Below are 18,329 nucleotides of genomic sequence, written 5' to 3' on the forward strand. Positions count from 1 at the left end.
AAGAAGACTACGAAGAAGAACTAGAAACGAATCCATTTACACGCTCTGGAGGGGGGCCCTGAACGACTCGTCTTCATCCGTCAACGAAACGAACCAAGGAAATATTTTTAACCTTTCTATCAACCTGAAGTCAATTTTAGAGTTGCGCTAGGCCCCCTCCCAAATATTGACAGAAAATAGTAGATTTCTAGATTGAATCATGGCGGARTCGAGCAACAGTGCTGCGGCGGCTGGAGCCACAGGCTCGAATACTGGTGCCGCCGGGGCTGTTGCGCCCGAGGGAGCGACTGGAGCTGCGGGGATAAAGCCCGTGTTGGAGGTGGTAAAGGGGCAGAACTTTGACGTTGGCCCCCGCTATGTCAACCTCTCGTACATCGGGGAAGGGGCCTATGGAATGGTTTGGTAAGAGAAAATACATGATGTTCGCCGTAAAAACGTTGACTTCAGTATAAAAAGCAAGCCAGCTAAGCTTCGTCTGAAGGCGTTGGCTAGCTCACTGCCTCATATCGCCTATTAATTGACATAATAACAACCATCTGGCTGTAAACGCACAATTCTGCGCATACCCTTGTTGTGTATTCAATTGCACTTAACGTTACCACTGGCAGTGATAAACTATTTCTACGTAGTTAACTGGCTAGTTAGCAACAGATTGCCAGCGTTTGGCTCACTTAGCTAGCTAGCTACATTAGTTAGGTTAGTAGGTAAGTCGCTACTAGCTAGCTACGCATTGTGGTTTTAGTATGTCCTGATGCCCACCTATTGTATCCCAGTAATGTTCACAATAGCATAAAATGAAAGATCTAGTTTATACGTCATTTTGTAGCAAACAACTCTAGCTATCTAGCTAGTTTGCAAACTAACTAGSTAAATTATAACCGCAACTCAGGCTAACTTGCTAGCTAACAACGTTATATTACAATTAGCCACCTAACTAGCTAAGTCGCTAATAGGCGTGGTTATTATGAGGCTGCCAAATTCTTTTTCAATACAGGAAGTGGGAGGAAGTGATTGCGCAGGTCTTTGTAATCTTGATACAGTATAAACAGTTCATCGTTCACACTGCGTGAGTCGTTTTTTGATGGGCCAACTGTTACTATCTAGTTAGTTACCGGTAGCTAACTAAATAGTTCGTTGGTTAGTTAACCAACCTCACTGATGATACCACTTGTTTTTCTTGTAGAAAATGTCTCGCGAGGTTTACTGTGCACAAGGTGCGCGTGAGAATTGTTTACCCAAGATCAAAGATTGCGTTTAGCTCAATTGCAGATGTTTTCATTGGTCAAGGAAATCATAGTTCACAGCTCCAGCTATATGCAGTATCAACAGTTTATCTACCACCTACCAGAGGTAGATAAACTGTTGATACTGCATGTCATGTCAGCGAAGCAAGTTTCTATTTGCGTGTCATGGCAAGCACTTCTTGCCTTATCCAAGTTATCTAAACAATGGCAAGGTAAATTGTTACACCATTATTTCATACTTGAAATTTGTGACCAAATGCGCAACTACCTAGGGCACACCATAGCATACACACCACACTCTGAATGTAATCAAAATGGTGTATAGACCGAATATTTATTTTAACTTGTACATTTCCTTGACAGTTATATTTGATAAGTTGTTAAATATAGCCAAACTTTAATAATTCAATATGAGCCCCTCTTCTGCAATGGTTCCTCTTAGTTGGTTGTCTCATTGTGCTCATGCTCAAGTGTCAGTCAGCACTGTGTCACTATTATAAAGAACTGCCGTGTCATGCAATGTGCTGGGCTTATTGTGCTGGTTGTAACTGGAGCCCTCTCTAACCCATCACTCTCTACCCACCCGCCCCCCGTCTCTCTTCCATCTCTCTCCCTCTATCTTCTCTCTCCTCCACCCCACGCAGCTCGGCCAATGACGTCATGACGGATTCTCGCGTGGCCATTAAGAAGATCAGTCCGTTTGAGCACCAGACGTACTGTCAGCGCACCCTGAGGGAGATCAAGATCCTGCTGCGGTTCCGCCATGAAAACATCATCGGCATCAACGACATCCTGAGGGCCCGCCGCATTGAGTGCATGAGGGACGTGTATTCTTTCACCCAGAAAGGGAAGGGAAAGGGGGGATACCTTGTCTGAATGCATTCAACTGAAATGTGTCTTCTGCATTTAACCCAACCCATCTGAATCAGAGACAGAGGCTAATGGGGAAACTGGCTGGCTCACTGTGCGTGATCTCTGCGCATTATTAGTGGTGGGGTAGGCTAAATAAATACAACAGAATAGGCCTAATTAAAATAATAGTGATAAAGGAACCGAAATATGCTGGGTAGAGCATGCCCAGAGCTCAATAGTACCCGGATCYAAATTGGATTGGGAGAGAAGGCCAACGCTCATTTATTATTATATATATTTTTTTACATCCTTTCCACCCTCTGCAAAATTACGCAAGCATGGCTCTTCGCTCCACTCAGCTCATGCTCTGGTGTGGTATTAAAAAAATATTCTGCTTGTCTCCAGTCATGTAAAATGACTTGCATGAAATGGGTTTATCAAAGGCAATTTTTTCTCAGACCTGCAAATACCATGATAGATTTATGTAATGCATTTATTATAAAGTAGGTATTTTCACCCCTACCCTTGTCTGCGGTGGTCTGCGAACCCACAGCCTTCTGGCCAGCAGCCCTGCGCACTATCAAAATTGCTACGTTGCTATGTAATGCTTACCAAAAAACTCTTTCAAAAACTGCATATCTAAGGCTCTGGTCTGTCTTAGGAGTGAGGGTAAACGGTATGCATTTCCTCTGCTATCCATTTTGTTTAATTATTATTTTGGGTATAGGGGAGGGTCACTTTTTGTAAGTGTTCAGGGAGGGTCAGGTGCAAATCTATTTTACTGAAGGGAGGGCCATCCATTTTAATTTCAGAGGTCTGATTTTCTCCAACTATCCCTCATAAATAACGTTCGGTCCCTAAATGTTTTGCATGAGCGCAGTATTTCCTTGTTCCTAGGTTGATGAAAACAAAGGTTAATACAATGTTATAATTCCATGCTATGGAAAATAAACAAATTCTTTGGACCTGCGCCAAAGTGAATGTTAGCAATACGGGGGGATACGCGATATTACAATGTGTGTGTGAAGGCCTTTATGCTTTCTAAAACTCCACCAGAAATTCACACTTAATACATGGAATTGGTTACGGTCATGTTCAAATGGATATGTGGTTGTGTGCCCGTAACTGTCATATGCCTCCTCATCCTCGTTTGTCCCTTTGAATGGTGCCCCCTGCTGGTTCCCAGCTATATAGTGCTGAACCTCATGGAGACAGACCTTTACAAGCTTAGATCTAACAGAATTACTTGGGTTATGGTTTGGTCCCCCTCTGTTTGTTAGGCTCCTTAGCCCCTTGTTTCCCAGCTACATAGTGCAGGACCTGATGGAGACAGACCTGTACAAGCTCCTGAAGACCCAGATGTTGAGCAACGACCATACCTGCTACTTCCTGTACCAGATCCTGAGAGGCCTGAAGTACATCCACTCTGCCAATGTGCTGCACCGTGACCTCAAGCCCTCCAACCTGCTCATCAACACCACCTGCGACCTCAAGGTAATAATAACCAGAATACTACTACTAACCCTATATCTATAATACTACTACTGCTAACCCCAACACTATAACTGCAGTACTACTACTACTTATTCCAACTGTGACCTCAAGGCACAGTTAGCTACCCCCTATCCATCGATCTAAGATCAGGGCCAATATTTATAAAGCGTTTCAGAGTACAAGTGCTGTTCTATGGTCAGTTTTGCCTTGTCAATTAATAGACAGGAGGCACCTGATCCTAGATCAGCAGTTTTTCCTCTGAGACACTTATGAATACGCCCATGGTATCACCCAATCATAACCATTAGGGAGTAGGGAAATCTAACCGTGGACCAATGGTTAGGGTCCATTGTGTGAAGAAAATTATCTACTCTGTAACCAGAAGAGGGCTTAGTGGGGATTTGCTGGCGTGAACAGGCCCGTATTTATTTAGCTGATTCTTTTGCAAAACGTTTTGTATGTTTTTCTGCATGCATCTCTGCGTATTTTAACCACCCTCCTCTGTCAGATCTGTGACTTTGGGCTGGCACGGATAGCTGACCCAGAGCATGACCACACAGGCTTCCTGACAGAGTACGTGGCTACGCGCTGGTACAGGGCCCCCGAGATCATGCTCAACTCCAAGGTATGTGTGTGGACTGTGCATTGATTCCATGTCTTTGGACCGTGTTTTCTCTATCAGGCCTACTCCTGGTTCTTTGATAGTGTGAATGTGAATTCATGTGTTAGTACTAACTCCGTGTGTGCTGTTCAGGGCTACTCCAAGTCCATTGATATCTGGTCAGTGGGCTGCATCCTGGCTGAGATGCTGTCCAACAGGCCCATCTTCCCTGGGAAGCATTACCTGGACCAGCTCAACCACATACTGGGTGAGAGAGACATGTTGTGACCCAAATGGCAGCCTAATCCCTAGCTAGTGCATTTCTTTTGACCAGAGCCTTATGGGCCCTAGTCAAAAGTAGTGCACTATAAAGGGAGTAGGGTGTGACASTCGCTCAAACTTTTTGCATAAGTTGCTGTATGCTCTTTTCCGAAATACCCTTTGGAAATTTCCTTGACTTTGGCTTCTGTCTGTGAGAAGGGTGGACATGGCTAAACTTACCTGAACTGGCCATATACACTGAACAAAAATATAAACTCCACATGCAACAATTTCAAAGATTCTGAGTTAACTTTCATATATTGAAATCAGTCATTTGAAATATATTCATTAGGCCCTAATCTATGGATTTCACATGACTGGGAATACAGATATGCATCTGATACCTTACAAAAAAGGTAGGGGCATGGATCAGAAAACCAGTCAGTATCTGGTGTGATCACTGTTTGCCTCATGCAGTGTGACATCTCCTTTGCATTAAGTTGATGAGGCTGTTGATTGTGGAATGTTGTCCCACTGCTCTTCAATGGCTGTGCGAAGTTGCTGGATATTGGCAGGAACTGGAACACGCTGTGAGCATCCCTAACATGCTCAGTGGGTGACATGTCTGGTGAGTGTGCAGGCCATGGAAGAGCTGGGATATTTTCAGCTTGTGTTCGTTGTGTGTAGCTTATGCCTGCCCATACCATAACCCCACCTCCACCATGGAGCACTCTGTTGACATCCGCAAACCGCTCGCCCACACGACGCCATAGACTCTGTCTGCCGTCAGCCCGGTACAGTTGAAACCGGGATTCATCGGTGAAGAGCACACTTCTCCAGCGTGCCAGTGGCCATCAAAGGTGAGCATTTGCCCACTGAACTCGGTTATGACGCTGAACTGCAGTCAGGACCCTAGTGAGGATGCTTGGATGAGCTTCCCTGAGAAGGTTTCTGACAGTTTGTGCAGAAATTCTTTGGTTGTGCAAACGCATAGTTTCATCGGGTGGTTGGTTTCAGATGATCCTGCAGGTGAGGAAGTCGAATTTGAATATCCTGGGCTGGCATGGTTCCACATGGTCTGTGGTTGTGAGGCCGGTTGGACGTACTGTCAAATTCTCTAAAACAACACGGTAGAGAAATTAACATTAAATTCTCTGGCAACAGCTCTGGTGGACATTCCTGCAGTCAGCATGCCAATTGCACATTCCCTCAACATGAGACATCTGTGGCATTGTGTTGTGTGACCAAACGTCACATTTTAGTTTCCATTTTCAAAGCATTTCAACTGTTTGCTACATTGTGTCCTACTGAACAGGACCCAGGTGTAAAGTGTGTGATTGGTTGTGCAGGCATCCTTGGCTCTCCCACTCCGGATGACCTGAACTGCATCATCAACATGAAGGCCAGGAACTACCTGCAGTCTCTGCCTGAGAAACCCAAGATCCCTTGGAACAAGCTGTTCCCCAAGGCGGACAGCAAGGGTAGAACACGCACACATTATTACATTATAGTAATTTATTTTACCCAGAGTGACTTAGTGCATTCATCTTAGGGTCACTAGGTAAGACCGTCATAGTAAGTAAAACTGTTCCTCAATAATGCAACAATCAGCAAAGTCAGTGCCATGTTTAGTGCAAGAAAGGCAAGTAAAACAGCATTGTTAGTTTTTTTCACACATGCGTGTACACACACATTCACATGTGAACACACACAAATTGCAGACATTCAGATTTCAAATACATTTGCAAGCATTACCATGCATACACACCCTCACACTTTCCCTTTTCCCAGCTTCACTAGCAGTCCCTGTTCTCCAACTCAGGTGTGAGCTTTGGTACACCAAGTAGACTTCAACCTAGTTAAAATGGTCACATTAGGTGTCTCCTTCCCTTTCATGTGGGATTGTGGTATTTATGGGTAATCCATTGATTTTGGAAAGAACTATCTGTTTAAAGGTCATGAACAGTAAAAATCATGCTTTTCATAAGTTGCTTTGTGTATCACAAAATTAGCTTGAGATTATTTTACTGCGACACTGCTCACTGCATCCAAGTTGATTGACGTAAGTGTTTCAAAGAGCTGTCAGTCAAGGTGAATTCATGAATGTAAGCTCCCCACTCACTCAGCCTGTCTTTTCAAACTTCCTGGTAGTTAGCCATGAGAGAGGGAAGTTTAATTTTTCTCAAATGTTGAGTATTTCTATCCCCAAAAAATATAGGTGTTATTTTAGTAACTCAAAAGGCTTTTACATGGGAATCAGAATGACTGTTCAAGACATTTTAACAACACCCCGTCTCTCCCTCCAGCTCTGGACCTGCTGGGCCGCATGTTGACCTTTAACCCTATCAAGCGCATCACGGTAGAGGAGGCCCTGGCTCATCCCTATCTGGAGCAGTACTACGACCCCACTGACGAGGTATGACTGCAGCAGCCCGCCATCACATACTCAGGTGCCCTGTACAGAAACCATCCAAGTCCTTTGTCACATGAAATTCTTTACCCTGGTTCGGTTTCCTGAAGCATTTGAGAATAAAACAAAATATGTTTTGCTTTCACAACACCTAAAAAATAGACCACATTTTACATGACTGGGCACAGTGTGCAGTTTGACTAGGCTACTGATAGGCGTGTAACAACTGTAACAGTCCACAAAACCCACACTAGCATGGTACTTCTCATATCCCACTCTGGGCTAATGTGATGGACTGTCACTGCTAGGGAGCTCTCTGTAGCCCTGGCAGTCCGTCCATACAGTATGTAGGAAGTGCAACACAAGGTGCATTGGATAATTCATTGACAACTTCAACGTTAGCTTGCTTATATAGAGTGGGTAATACTTGTTTGCTGAAATGGGTGCGAGAGGGCGAAGTTCATAATGTGAAGCAAGCACTTTCAAAAGGTGCTGAAACACCCTATTCTTCTCAACCACTGAGAATGGACTCATATCCMTGGCTGTAAACATACCTGTCACTCTGGTCATGTCTTTGGCCCGGTCAATCAGCTGCGAAGTGCTGTTTGAATGCAGAGGGGAGACCAATGTGTTTATTTTATTTTTTTTCATTTCCATCTTGCTCCAGTGGTAGGAATACTGGGGTGATATCGGCCTGTCAAAATCCAATTTTATTGGTGTCATACACATTTAGCAGATGTTATTGCAGGTGTAGTGAAATGCTTGTGTTCCTAGCTCCAACAGTGCAGTAATATCTAACAATTCACAACAATACACACATCTAAAAGTAAAATTATGGAATTTAGAAATATTAGGACGAGCAATGTCGGAGTCCAGAGTGTATATGTATGTGATGGTGTGTATAGACATTATGGACAGTGTGGGTAGAATATTTAGTATATTTGTAGAATACATTTATTTATAATAAAAAAATTCACCTTTATTTAACCAGGTAGGCAAGTTGAGAACAAGTTCTCATTTATAATTGCGACCTGGCCAAGATAAAGCAAAGCAGTTCGACACATACAACAACACAGAGTTACACATGGAGTAAAACAAACATACAGTCAATAATACAGTAGAAAAATAAGTCTATATACAATGTGAGCAAGTGAGGTGAGAAGGGAGGTGTAGGCAAAAAAAAGGACATGGTGGCAAAGTAAATACAATATAGCAAGTAAAACACTGCAATGGTAGATTTGCAGTGGAAGAATGTGCAAAGTAGAGATAGAAATAATGGGGTGCAAAGGAGCAAAATAAATACAGTAGGGAAAGAGGTAGTTGTTTGGGCTAAATTATAGATGGGCTATGTACAGGTGCAGTAATCTGTGAGCTGCTCTGACAGCTGGTGCTTAAAGCTAGTGAGGGAGATGAGTGTTTCCAGTTTCAGAGATTTTTGTAGTTCGTTCCAGTCATTGGCATGGAACTGGAAGGAGAGGCGGCCAAAGGAAGAATTGGTTTTGGGGGTGACCAGAGAGATATACCTGCTGGAGCGCGTGCTACAGGTGGGTGCTGCTATGGTCACCAGCGAGCTGAGATAAGGGGGGACTTTACCTAGCAAGGTCTTGTAGATGACCTGGAGCCAGTGGGTTTGGCGACGAGTATGAAGCGAGGGCCAGCCAACGAGAGAGTACAGGTCGCAGTGGTGGGTAGTATATGGGGCTTTGGTGACAAAACGGATGGCACTGTGATAGACTGCATCCAATTTATTGAGTAGGGTATTGGAGGCTATTTTGTAAATGACATCACCGAAGTTGAGGATTGGTAGGATGGTCAGTTTTACAAGGGTGAAGGATGCTTTGTTGCGGAATAGGAAGCCAATTCTAGATTTAACTTTGGATTGGAGAAGTTTGATGTGAGTCTGGAAGGAGAGTTTACAGTCTAACCAGACACCTAGGTATTTGTAGTTGTCCACATATTTTAAGTCAYAGCCGTCCAGAGTAGTGATGCTGGAAAGGCGGGCAGGTGCAGGCAGCGATCGGTTGAAGAGCATACATTTAGTTTTACTTGTATTTAAGAGCAATTTGAGGCCACGGAAGGAGAGTTGTATGGCATTGAAGCTCGCCTGGAGGGTTGTTAACACAGTGTCCAAAGAAGGGCCAGAAGTATACAGAATGGTGTTGTCTGCGTAGAGGTGGATAAGAGATTCACCAGCAGCAAGAACGACATCATTGATGTATATAGAGAAGAGTCGGTCCAAGAATTGAAGCCTGTGGCACCCCCATAGAGTCTCACAGAGGCCCGGACAACAGACCCTCCGATTAGACACACTGAACTCTATCAGAGAAGTAGTTGGTGAACCAGGCAAGGCAATCATTTGAGAAACCAAGGCTGTCGATTCTGCCGATGAGGATGTGGTGATTGACAGAGTTCGAAAGCCTTGGCCAGGTCAATGAATACGGCTGCACAGTATTGTTTCTTATCGATGGCGGTTAAGATATCGTTTAGGACCTTGAGCGTGGCACCCATGACCAGCTCTGAAACCAGATTGCATAGTGGAGAAGGTATGGTGGGATTCGAAATGGTCGGTAATCTGTTTGTTGACTTGGCTTTCGAAGACCTTAGAAAGGCAGGGTAGGATAGATATAGGTCTGTAGCAGTTTGGGTCAAGAGTGTCTCCCCCCCTTTGAAGAGGGGGATGACCGCAGCTGCTTTCCAATCTTTGGGAATCTCAGACGACACGAAAGAGAGGTTGAACAGGCTAGTAATAGGGGTGGCAACAATTTCAGCAGATAATTTTAGAAAGAAAGGGTCCAGATTATCTAGCCCGGCTGATTTGTAGGGGTCCAGATTTTGCAGCTCTTTCAGAACATCAGCTGACTGGATTTGGGAGAAGGAGAAATGGGGAAGGCTTGGGCGAGTAGCTGTTGGGGGTGCAGTGCTGTTGACCGGGGTAGGGGTAGCCAGGTGGAAAGCATGGCCAGCCGTAGAAAAATGCTTATTGAAATTCTCAATTATAATGGATTTATCGGTGGATAGATGTGTTTGTTTGTGTGTGTATATATATTTTACAGCAATAGTTAAATAGGATGGCATTACCTAGAATACAGTATATACATATGAAATGAGTAAAACAGTATCCAAACATTATTAAAGTTACCAGTGTTCCATTATTAAAGTGACCAGTGATTCCATGTCTGTACATAGGGCAGCAGCCTCCGAGGTGCAGGGTTGAGTAACCGTGGTAGCCGGCTAGTTARAGTGGCTTAGTACCAGGCGTGGATCCAGTCCGACAGGATGCTCTCAATGCTGCATCTGTGAAAGTTTTGTTAACGTCTTAGGTGCCTAGCCAGATTTCTTCAGCCTCCCGATGTTGAAGAGGCGCTGTTGCGCTGCCTTCACCACACTGTTTGAGGTGTTGGCAGCTGCATAGGCCATTGTATTTGAGCAGTGGCAACATACTCAGTCCATTGCCGTTATAATCTACTGGGAAGCCAACATTTTCCCAAACTGGAGATTTTAAACGATGGAGAATCCTCCTGGTTTATCGACCCCACCACTCGCCATTGTACAAAATTAGGTCCCAGCTGCGCATCACAAAAGGACAGTTTGAAATGCACCAGTTTAGATTTTATTTTTGATTACAATGTTCACATAGGATCTAGTTGTTTCAACGGAATAGCCTGAAATATTTTTTACAGCTCAGATTTACTCGAGGCATACAACGTAACGTAGGTATAACCTATAGGCCTAGTGTTTTTTATGTATTTTCTTTCATTTATTTATTTGGGTTCACAGTGCGTTCCTGATCCGAGGTCCCTGTACTGAACGGTTCGGGACGAATATGTGTACCGTTACACCCGTAGCTACTGATATTCCCTAGGGTTGTTAGTTTGACACAGAAGAAGAGGACGCATCAGTTGTCACAGAATTAGATTTTCAGAAGGTAGAAAGTAATATGAGGAACAACAAAAAATGTGAATCGGCAAATCTTAACGTTTGAAACGATTTTCTGACCGATGCATGCTGCATTTGGATCAGTTTGGGGTCCGTGGACCGATGCAGTTGTATCTTAAACATTTGAATCAGGGACTGATGTGTATCGGTGAATCGTTACATCCCTACGGATCAGGGTACCAAACGCTCCAGGATCATATGTGAATGCACCCTAAGGTGTTTGTTAGGAGTTGTATACTGTTATTACGCTTAACAAAATATACTGAACAAAAATATAAATGCAACAATTTCAATGACTTCAGCGAGTTACAGTTCGTATAAGGAAATCAGCCAAATGTAAGAATGTATTAGGCCCTAATCTATGGATTTCACATGACTGGGCAGGACATAGGCCCGCCCACTGGGGAACCAGTCCCAGCCAATCAAAATTAGTTTTCCCCCCGCAAAAGTGCGTTATTACAGACAGAAATACTCCTCAGTTTCATCAGCTGTCCGAGAGGGGCTGCTCTGACGATCTTGCAGGTGAAGAAGCCGGATGTAGAGGTCCTGGGCTGGTGTGGTCTGTAGTTGAGGCCGGTTGCACATACTGCCAAATTCTCTAAAACGACAGAGGTGTCTTATGGTAGAGAAATGAACATTAAATTCTCAGTCAACAGCTCTGGTGGACATTCCTGCAGTCAGCATGCCAATTGCATGTCCCTCAACTTGAGACATCTGTGGCATTGTGTGAGACAACTGCATATTTTAGTGGCCTTTTATTGTCCCCAGCACAAGGTGCACCTGTCTAATGATCATGCTTCCTGATATGCCACACCGGGTGGATGAAATGTTCACTAACGGGAATGCAAACACATTTGTGAACAAAATATTAAGAGAAATACGTTTTTTGTACGTATGGAACATTTCTATGATCTTTTATTTCAGCTCATGAAACATGGGACCAACACTTTACATGTTGCGTTGATAGTTTTGTTCAGTGTATAAACGCAACATGCAACGATTTCAAAGATTTTACTGAGTTACAGTTCATTTAAGGAAATCGGTCGATTGAAAMAAGCTAATTAGGCCCTAATCTATGGATTTCGCATGACTGGGAATACAGATATGCATCTGACACCCTAAAGAAAAAGAAAAGTAGGGGGTGGATCAGAAAACCAGTCAGTACCTGGTGTGCTCACCGTTTGCCTCATGCAGTGCGATATCTCCTTTGCATAAAGTTGATGAGGCTGTTGATTGTGGCCTGTGGAATGTTGTCCCACTGCTCTTCAATGGCTGTGCGAAGTTGCTGGAATTTCACAGGACCTGGAACACGCTGTGAGCATCCCAAACATGCTCAATGGGTGACATGTCTGGTGAGTATGCAGGCTGTGGAAGAACTGGGACATTTTCAGCTTCCAGGAATTGTGTACCGATCCTTGCGACTTGGGGCTGTGCATTATCATGCTGAAACATGAGGTGATGGCGGGGGACGAATGGCACGACAATGGCCCTCAGGATCTCGACACAGTATCTCTTTGCATTCAAATTGCCATCGAAAATGCAATTGTGTTCGTAGCTTTTGCTTGCCCATACCAAAACCCCACTGCCAACATGGGGCTCTCAGTTCACAARGTTAAAACGCCATACTGTCTGCCATCTCTCCGGTACAGTTGAAACCGGGATTCATCAGTGAAGAGCATACTTCTCCACTGTCCCAGTGGCCATCGAAGGTGAGCAGTTGCCCACTGAACTCGGTTACTACGCCGAACTGCAGTCAGGTCAAGGCGCGATTGAGGACAATGAGCACACAGAGCTTCCCTGAGACTGTTTCTGACAATTTGTGCAGAAATTCTTCCCTTGTGCAAACCCACAGTTTCATCAGCTGCCCGGTTGGTTGGTTTCAGATGATTCCGCTGGTGAAGAAACCGGCTGTGGAGGTACTGGGCTGGCATGGTTACACGTGGTCTGTAGTTGAGGCCGGTTGGACATACTGCCAAATTCTCTAAAATGACGTTGGAGGTGGCTTGTGGTAGAGAAATTAACAATAAATTCTCTGGCAACAGCTCTGATGGACATTCACAGCTCTGATGGACATTCCTACAGTCAGCACGCCAATTGCATGCTCCATCACCTTGAGACATCTGTGGCATTATGTTGTGAAACTACACATTTTATAGGGGCCTTTTATTGTTCTCATCACAAGGTGCTCCTGTGTAATGATCATGCTGTTTAATCAGCTTCTTAATATGCCACACCTGTCAGGTGGATGGCTTATCTTGGCAAAGGAGAAATGCTCACTAATAGGGATGTAAACATTTGAAAGAAATAAGCTTTTTGTGAGTATGATAAATTCTGAGATCTTTCATTTCAGGTCATGAAACACGGGACCAACTATACATGTTGCATTTTTTATATTTTTGTTCAGTGAAGTATTTTCATTGTGTGTGTAGCCTGTAGCAGAGGAGCCGTTCACCTTCACCATGGAGCTGGATGACCTGCCTAAGGAGAAGCTGAAGGAGCTCATCTTTGAGGAGACGTTCCGCTTCCAGGCCACCTACCAGGGCTCCTGAGACATAGAGGTACACACACATACATACACTCACATCATTCATAACGATTACTAGACCTTTGAAAAAGATAGGTGGGCATTCAGCAGCACTTTTAGATGTGATTTTTGTTTTGTCATTTTCATCTCCTGTTCATATCTGTTTCAGCTTTGAAGACGAGTGACAAAGCCACACGGAGACTCCAAACGACAAGATACAAAAAAAATAACATATATACAGCATACAAAAAAAAAGGACCAGAAACATGTACATTTTTAAGTGTTCTTTTTTTATTTKTTTCGCTGGGAAGCTGTTTTTTTGGTGGGGGGGGGGCTGTTGTCTACTTAAAGGAAAGATTCACCCATTTTGATTGTTATTGTTTTTGTGCATCTCAGCAACGTTCTATTGATTCCTGAGMTTTTTTTTCATGTGTATCTGAGCTATTGTCATTCAAACAGGCAGAAATTTGGATGGTGTGTGGTAGCATTGCGATAAAGTCGCTCTCACTACACTGGAAGTTAATAGGAATTTGACTTTTAGATCGCAAAAACGTCTATCATACATGTCATATTTCTCTCGAATGAGACATTGATTAWATTTTTTGCGATATTCCTACCTTGAGAAATGTGTAATTAAACAGAGGGTCCACCACATTTCTCCTATTTGTCTGCCTCTTTAGTCCATGGTGCATTTCATGGCGCTATTGCTTATGTTATACTAGGTTAAACATGGTGAGTGCAATTTTACAACTAACTATTTCACATGCTGATATTGACTCTGGTATTATTGTGTAGCTACCTTTTGCTAGCTTGCCAGCCGGTCCATAGAGAGAGCATTGCATTGTGGGTTTTGTTGTCGATTTGAGCTGCAACAGATTTCCCACAAGATTTTCACATGTTGCTACCAACCTTTTATTATAACAACAAAATTTAAAATTTGTTCACGAAAATATTGTTCTCACATTAGTGTTATTTAACACTGTAAATTATAGGAATTAATGGTTTTGGGTGGATATTTCCTTTAAGTACTTCTGCGCTCATTTTAACCACCATCAGGAGACTCTTCCCTCTTTCTCTTTTACTGCTTTCTGCGAGGAGTGTGTACTGTTTAAAAAGCAAGAACTTAATCTGACCAACTCAATTTAGCACTCTCGTCCCTGTGAGCCTTTTCTCTTTTTCCCCTCTCTGTAAATCTGTGTTCTTTCCATCTCTTTCTCACTAGTCACAGTATATGTTACTGTATTAACCTACACCTTAACTGTCTGTCTTGCTCCATGGAATTATTGTTTGAGAAAAAACGAGATAGAAAAGATAGACAGGCGCTAGTTAGATGTGTACATATAAATGGTTTTGTTTGCGTGATCTCGTGGAGGTTTGGTTTGTGCACCGTTATTTGAATGTTTATGAACAGTCAGGAGTCGTATTTGTATGTTTTGAAGTTTATATTTGAGAGAATTTTTTTGTTTTAGTTTTTTTGGAACATTGATTTCTAGACATTCTTTACTTGCGAGACAAACATTCTATGTTTTAACGGCATGTTGGTGGTTTTATATTTTGTTCTCTTTTTCTTCTTTTGTTTAGAAATATGTATGTTGTTAATCTAAATGAACACGCATTCATTCTTGAAATGTACCAAAGTGGTAAAGGTAGAGTGGGATGGAGGCATGGAGAGATGAGGAATGGCTTGAATTGTCTTTGTACTGTAACCCACAGCTGGTTTATCTCCATCCTCACTTATTCAAAGAGGACGTCACGAGTTTTCAGATAGAAATACATGGCCTAGAACAGGCATGATTACCCCACATCTTAGAAATTCTGATGCGATTCCCTATTCTCTGTGCTAGTCTCTGACTCACTAACACCGATCAGCGACATGCCACAGACCCTCACCGGTCCTTAAATGGGAGGTTAAGGAAAAATTGCAATCTTTTTTGGAGAGGGGTGCCTATAGTATGTTTCTCTTCTCCCAAAACAAAATGTCACCAAATTCACTTTTAAATCTGCCACCATATTAGAAAATTCAAACTTCTCCTCTCTGCCTATTTGCCATTCCCCTCTTTCTCCTCCCTTCATGTGTCTGGTATTGTTTCAGGGAGGACAGTGATTTGTAAATACTCTATTTAGTTGTGGAGTGTGGCAGGCAGAATCAGCAGATATACGACTGATATTTACTTTCCGCTTGTGTTAAACTGATAATGGTTGCCACGGTTACGGTGTCTATGGTAATTAGTGGCTGATTTTGCTCTTTGTTTCCTTCTAATGTGCCGTGTTTCATGGTGGGCTTCGCTCAGAGCTTAACGCATTGCTGTCACATTTTCCACTCACATCGAACAGTGGACCGCTTAATTTTGCCGTAGCACATCCTTAGCCCCTCCAGAAGCTATAAGCCTCTATTCATGGTAGAAGTGGCCCTACTTTCAGATCTGGGATCAGTTTAGCCTCTCCTAATCCTTATGTTTGGCCATTAGAGGAGGCGGAGAGTAAGTATGAGTCCAGGGCGTGTTCAGTAAGTTTTTACGTTCCGGAACGTTCAATTGAACGGACACAATTCTGTTGGGGAATGCTATCAGCATGGCTACTGCCCTTTAAAAACGCTGTCAGTTATGAGCAAACACACCTCAGTGTGTTCAAGAATGTTTTTGGGAAACGTGTCGGTCAGTACAAATCGTTCCGCAACGTAGCAAATGTTAAAGCGAACTGAACGCACCTCTGATCGATCAGTGCATATGGGCAGTATCATCCATTCCACACACCCCAATTACCAGCCATTCCACACACCCCAATTACCAGCCATGCTTTACTCAAAGGGCTTTCCCCCTCAGGTCCCACCCACCACCCTTTTATCTCGCTTCTGATTGGCCGAGACCTACCAAACCACATCCCAGGTTGGCTGCCATTTGCTTACTCATTTATTTTTCTCACCTCCTCCTCCCCCCCTCCCTCAATGATTACTGTCCCATCCCCAATCATGGCTAGAAATGAAAGCAGATCTGATTTTAAAGTGGAGGAGTATTGCTTGAGTGACATCTGTCAGTCATGTTGGGGGAAGAGGGGTTACTTGCATCAATCATGTTTCTCAATCAGCGCACCTGCACTTTGCCACGCTAACCAAACTTTTTCCCCTTCTGTTTTTTCTTTTCTTTTTTCAACTGTCAAGACATCAGCCTAGTCTTTTGCGCTTACTTCAATTTGTTTCCTCCCTCTTTAATCTTCTTGCTTTTCTGGGCAGATTTTTCATGGAAGCTCACTGGAGCCCGTCACACTTTTTAATGAGTGTGTGCGTGTCGAAAGTGTCTTAACACACATTTGCAGTGGACCACCCTGGTCCGCGCTGTTTCATTGTGTGTGTGTGTGTGTGTGTGTGTGTGTGTGTCTGTATAGTCTGTGGTTGAAACACAGCAGACACTACTCCAATCGGCAGTATGTATGTGTTCCTCTGCGTCTGTGTTTTTATCTTTTTGAAACGCACTCCAGAGGCTTTCCCGTTATTTCTATCTGCATGTTTGGATACTTGTGACTGTCTGTGGTTCTCTGACCAAAAGCTGCTTTACTATCCCCCAACCCCTCTTTACCCCTCCCCCTCCCCACCAGCGACACGACCCAACTGACCGCCAGTCTCAACGGAGAACAATGCGAATGAACCAACGGGACCATGTTTGCAATACGCAATCACTCACTTTTTCACAGACACACGCATACACAAATCCTTGCACACAAAACACACCACATATGCACGCACGCACACAATACATGAAGAAGAAAAAATGCATAGTCAGGCCGGTTTCTAAATAATGTCCTTTTTAAATGGCTGTTCTTATTATTGCTATCGTTAGTGGTGGTCTTTTTTTCACATAAGGGAGTTGTATCTTTTTTTTTTTTTGTATTAATGTTTTATTTCTCTTTTTCTCTTATGGGTGTGCTATAACTGGCAGTGTTTTCACTCTTTATGAAACCTATTTTTCCCCATTATTCTTTTAAATTAAGATGATATGCCATATGAGTAGGTTGTCAGAGATATGAGCTATTGAGGGTTATCGTCTATGTATATTCTATGGGTATTATGAATTAAACAATTAACAAAGAAACAAAATTATATACATATAATAAATAAAATTCCTGATACTGGTAAACTGTGTTTTGTTGATTTTCTTGATGTCTTATGGTCTGTCCTTTGTGGTACTGAAAGGTCAGTGTGGACAGCTTTTATAGAAACAACTTAGGATAATAATGAATTTACCAGTAATATTAACTGTTATTGTGTCACAACATGCTTATAAGTGTAATCTCCCTCCAGTTCTCCTGTTCCAAGCCAAGTTGTCTGTCCTGTTGGACAACTATTCCTACTCCTTTTCCTCCTTGGCATGTCACCGCATGGGTTCGATATTGTCCCACAGGGCTCAGCCTCTTTACTTCATCAAGGTTTGGGAATAGGTAAAGCAAGGCTAGACTTGAGTTTACTAGCTAATGCAGGACTGAGTGACCGACTACATTTGATATACTGGTTGGTTGCAAAAGGCAAAGGGCCCCAGACTGTCTTATGTTTTTTTTATAGTACCTGCTTCAACTGGACTTTGGATTGTGTGTGTGTGGCCATGTCAGTTGAGGAAGGAATGATAGAAAATATTATTTCTCTGGCATACAGGCTATGTTGTTGCTTCTCTCTGATTTTATCTAGTTCAGTCACTTGTTTGCTACCTTTCAGCATTTCTATTGATGTAAACAACGCTGTGGTATACAGTATTCTGCTGAAGTTGCATGCCTGCTTGTGAAAGTGCATTTACATAGCTTTTGACACCTATTCTTTGTTAAGTACACTGTCTGTGTGTTTGCGCCTGTGTCTGATAATGAGTTTACATACACATCCTTTGTTAAATAAAAGGTGCCTGACGGCATCGAAACCTGCCATGTAGCAACGCTTGCTCACACACCCTTTACCAGCCTATACTGTTAGCTCGCTCATATAATCTGTTGCTAGAGGTAGCACCCATTCTGTTATCATTACATTCA

General features: G+C 43.1%; 1 protein-coding gene across 1 annotated transcript; it reads left to right on the top strand.

The window, feature by feature from the left end:
* The first annotated feature begins 5 nt into the window (after nucleotides 1-5).
* On the top strand, nucleotides 6-17,452 carry mapk3 (mitogen-activated protein kinase 3). Its single transcript, XM_024013527.2, has 9 exons — nucleotides 6-402; nucleotides 1,889-2,071; nucleotides 3,401-3,590; nucleotides 4,099-4,215; nucleotides 4,345-4,459; nucleotides 5,802-5,933; nucleotides 6,759-6,868; nucleotides 13,228-13,356; nucleotides 13,492-17,452. Exons 1-8 carry the CDS (start codon nucleotides 200-202, stop codon nucleotides 13,345-13,347), a joined length of 1,170 nt encoding a protein of 389 aa, XP_023869295.1. The 5' UTR covers nucleotides 6-199; the 3' UTR covers nucleotides 13,348-13,356; nucleotides 13,492-17,452.
* Nucleotides 17,453-18,329: the final 877 nt, after the last annotated feature.

The sequence above is a fragment of the Salvelinus sp. IW2-2015 genome, linkage group LG20, assembly GCF_002910315.2.
Source record: "Salvelinus sp. IW2-2015 linkage group LG20, ASM291031v2, whole genome shotgun sequence".
Lineage (NCBI taxonomy): Eukaryota > Metazoa > Chordata > Actinopteri > Salmoniformes > Salmonidae > Salvelinus > Salvelinus sp. IW2-2015.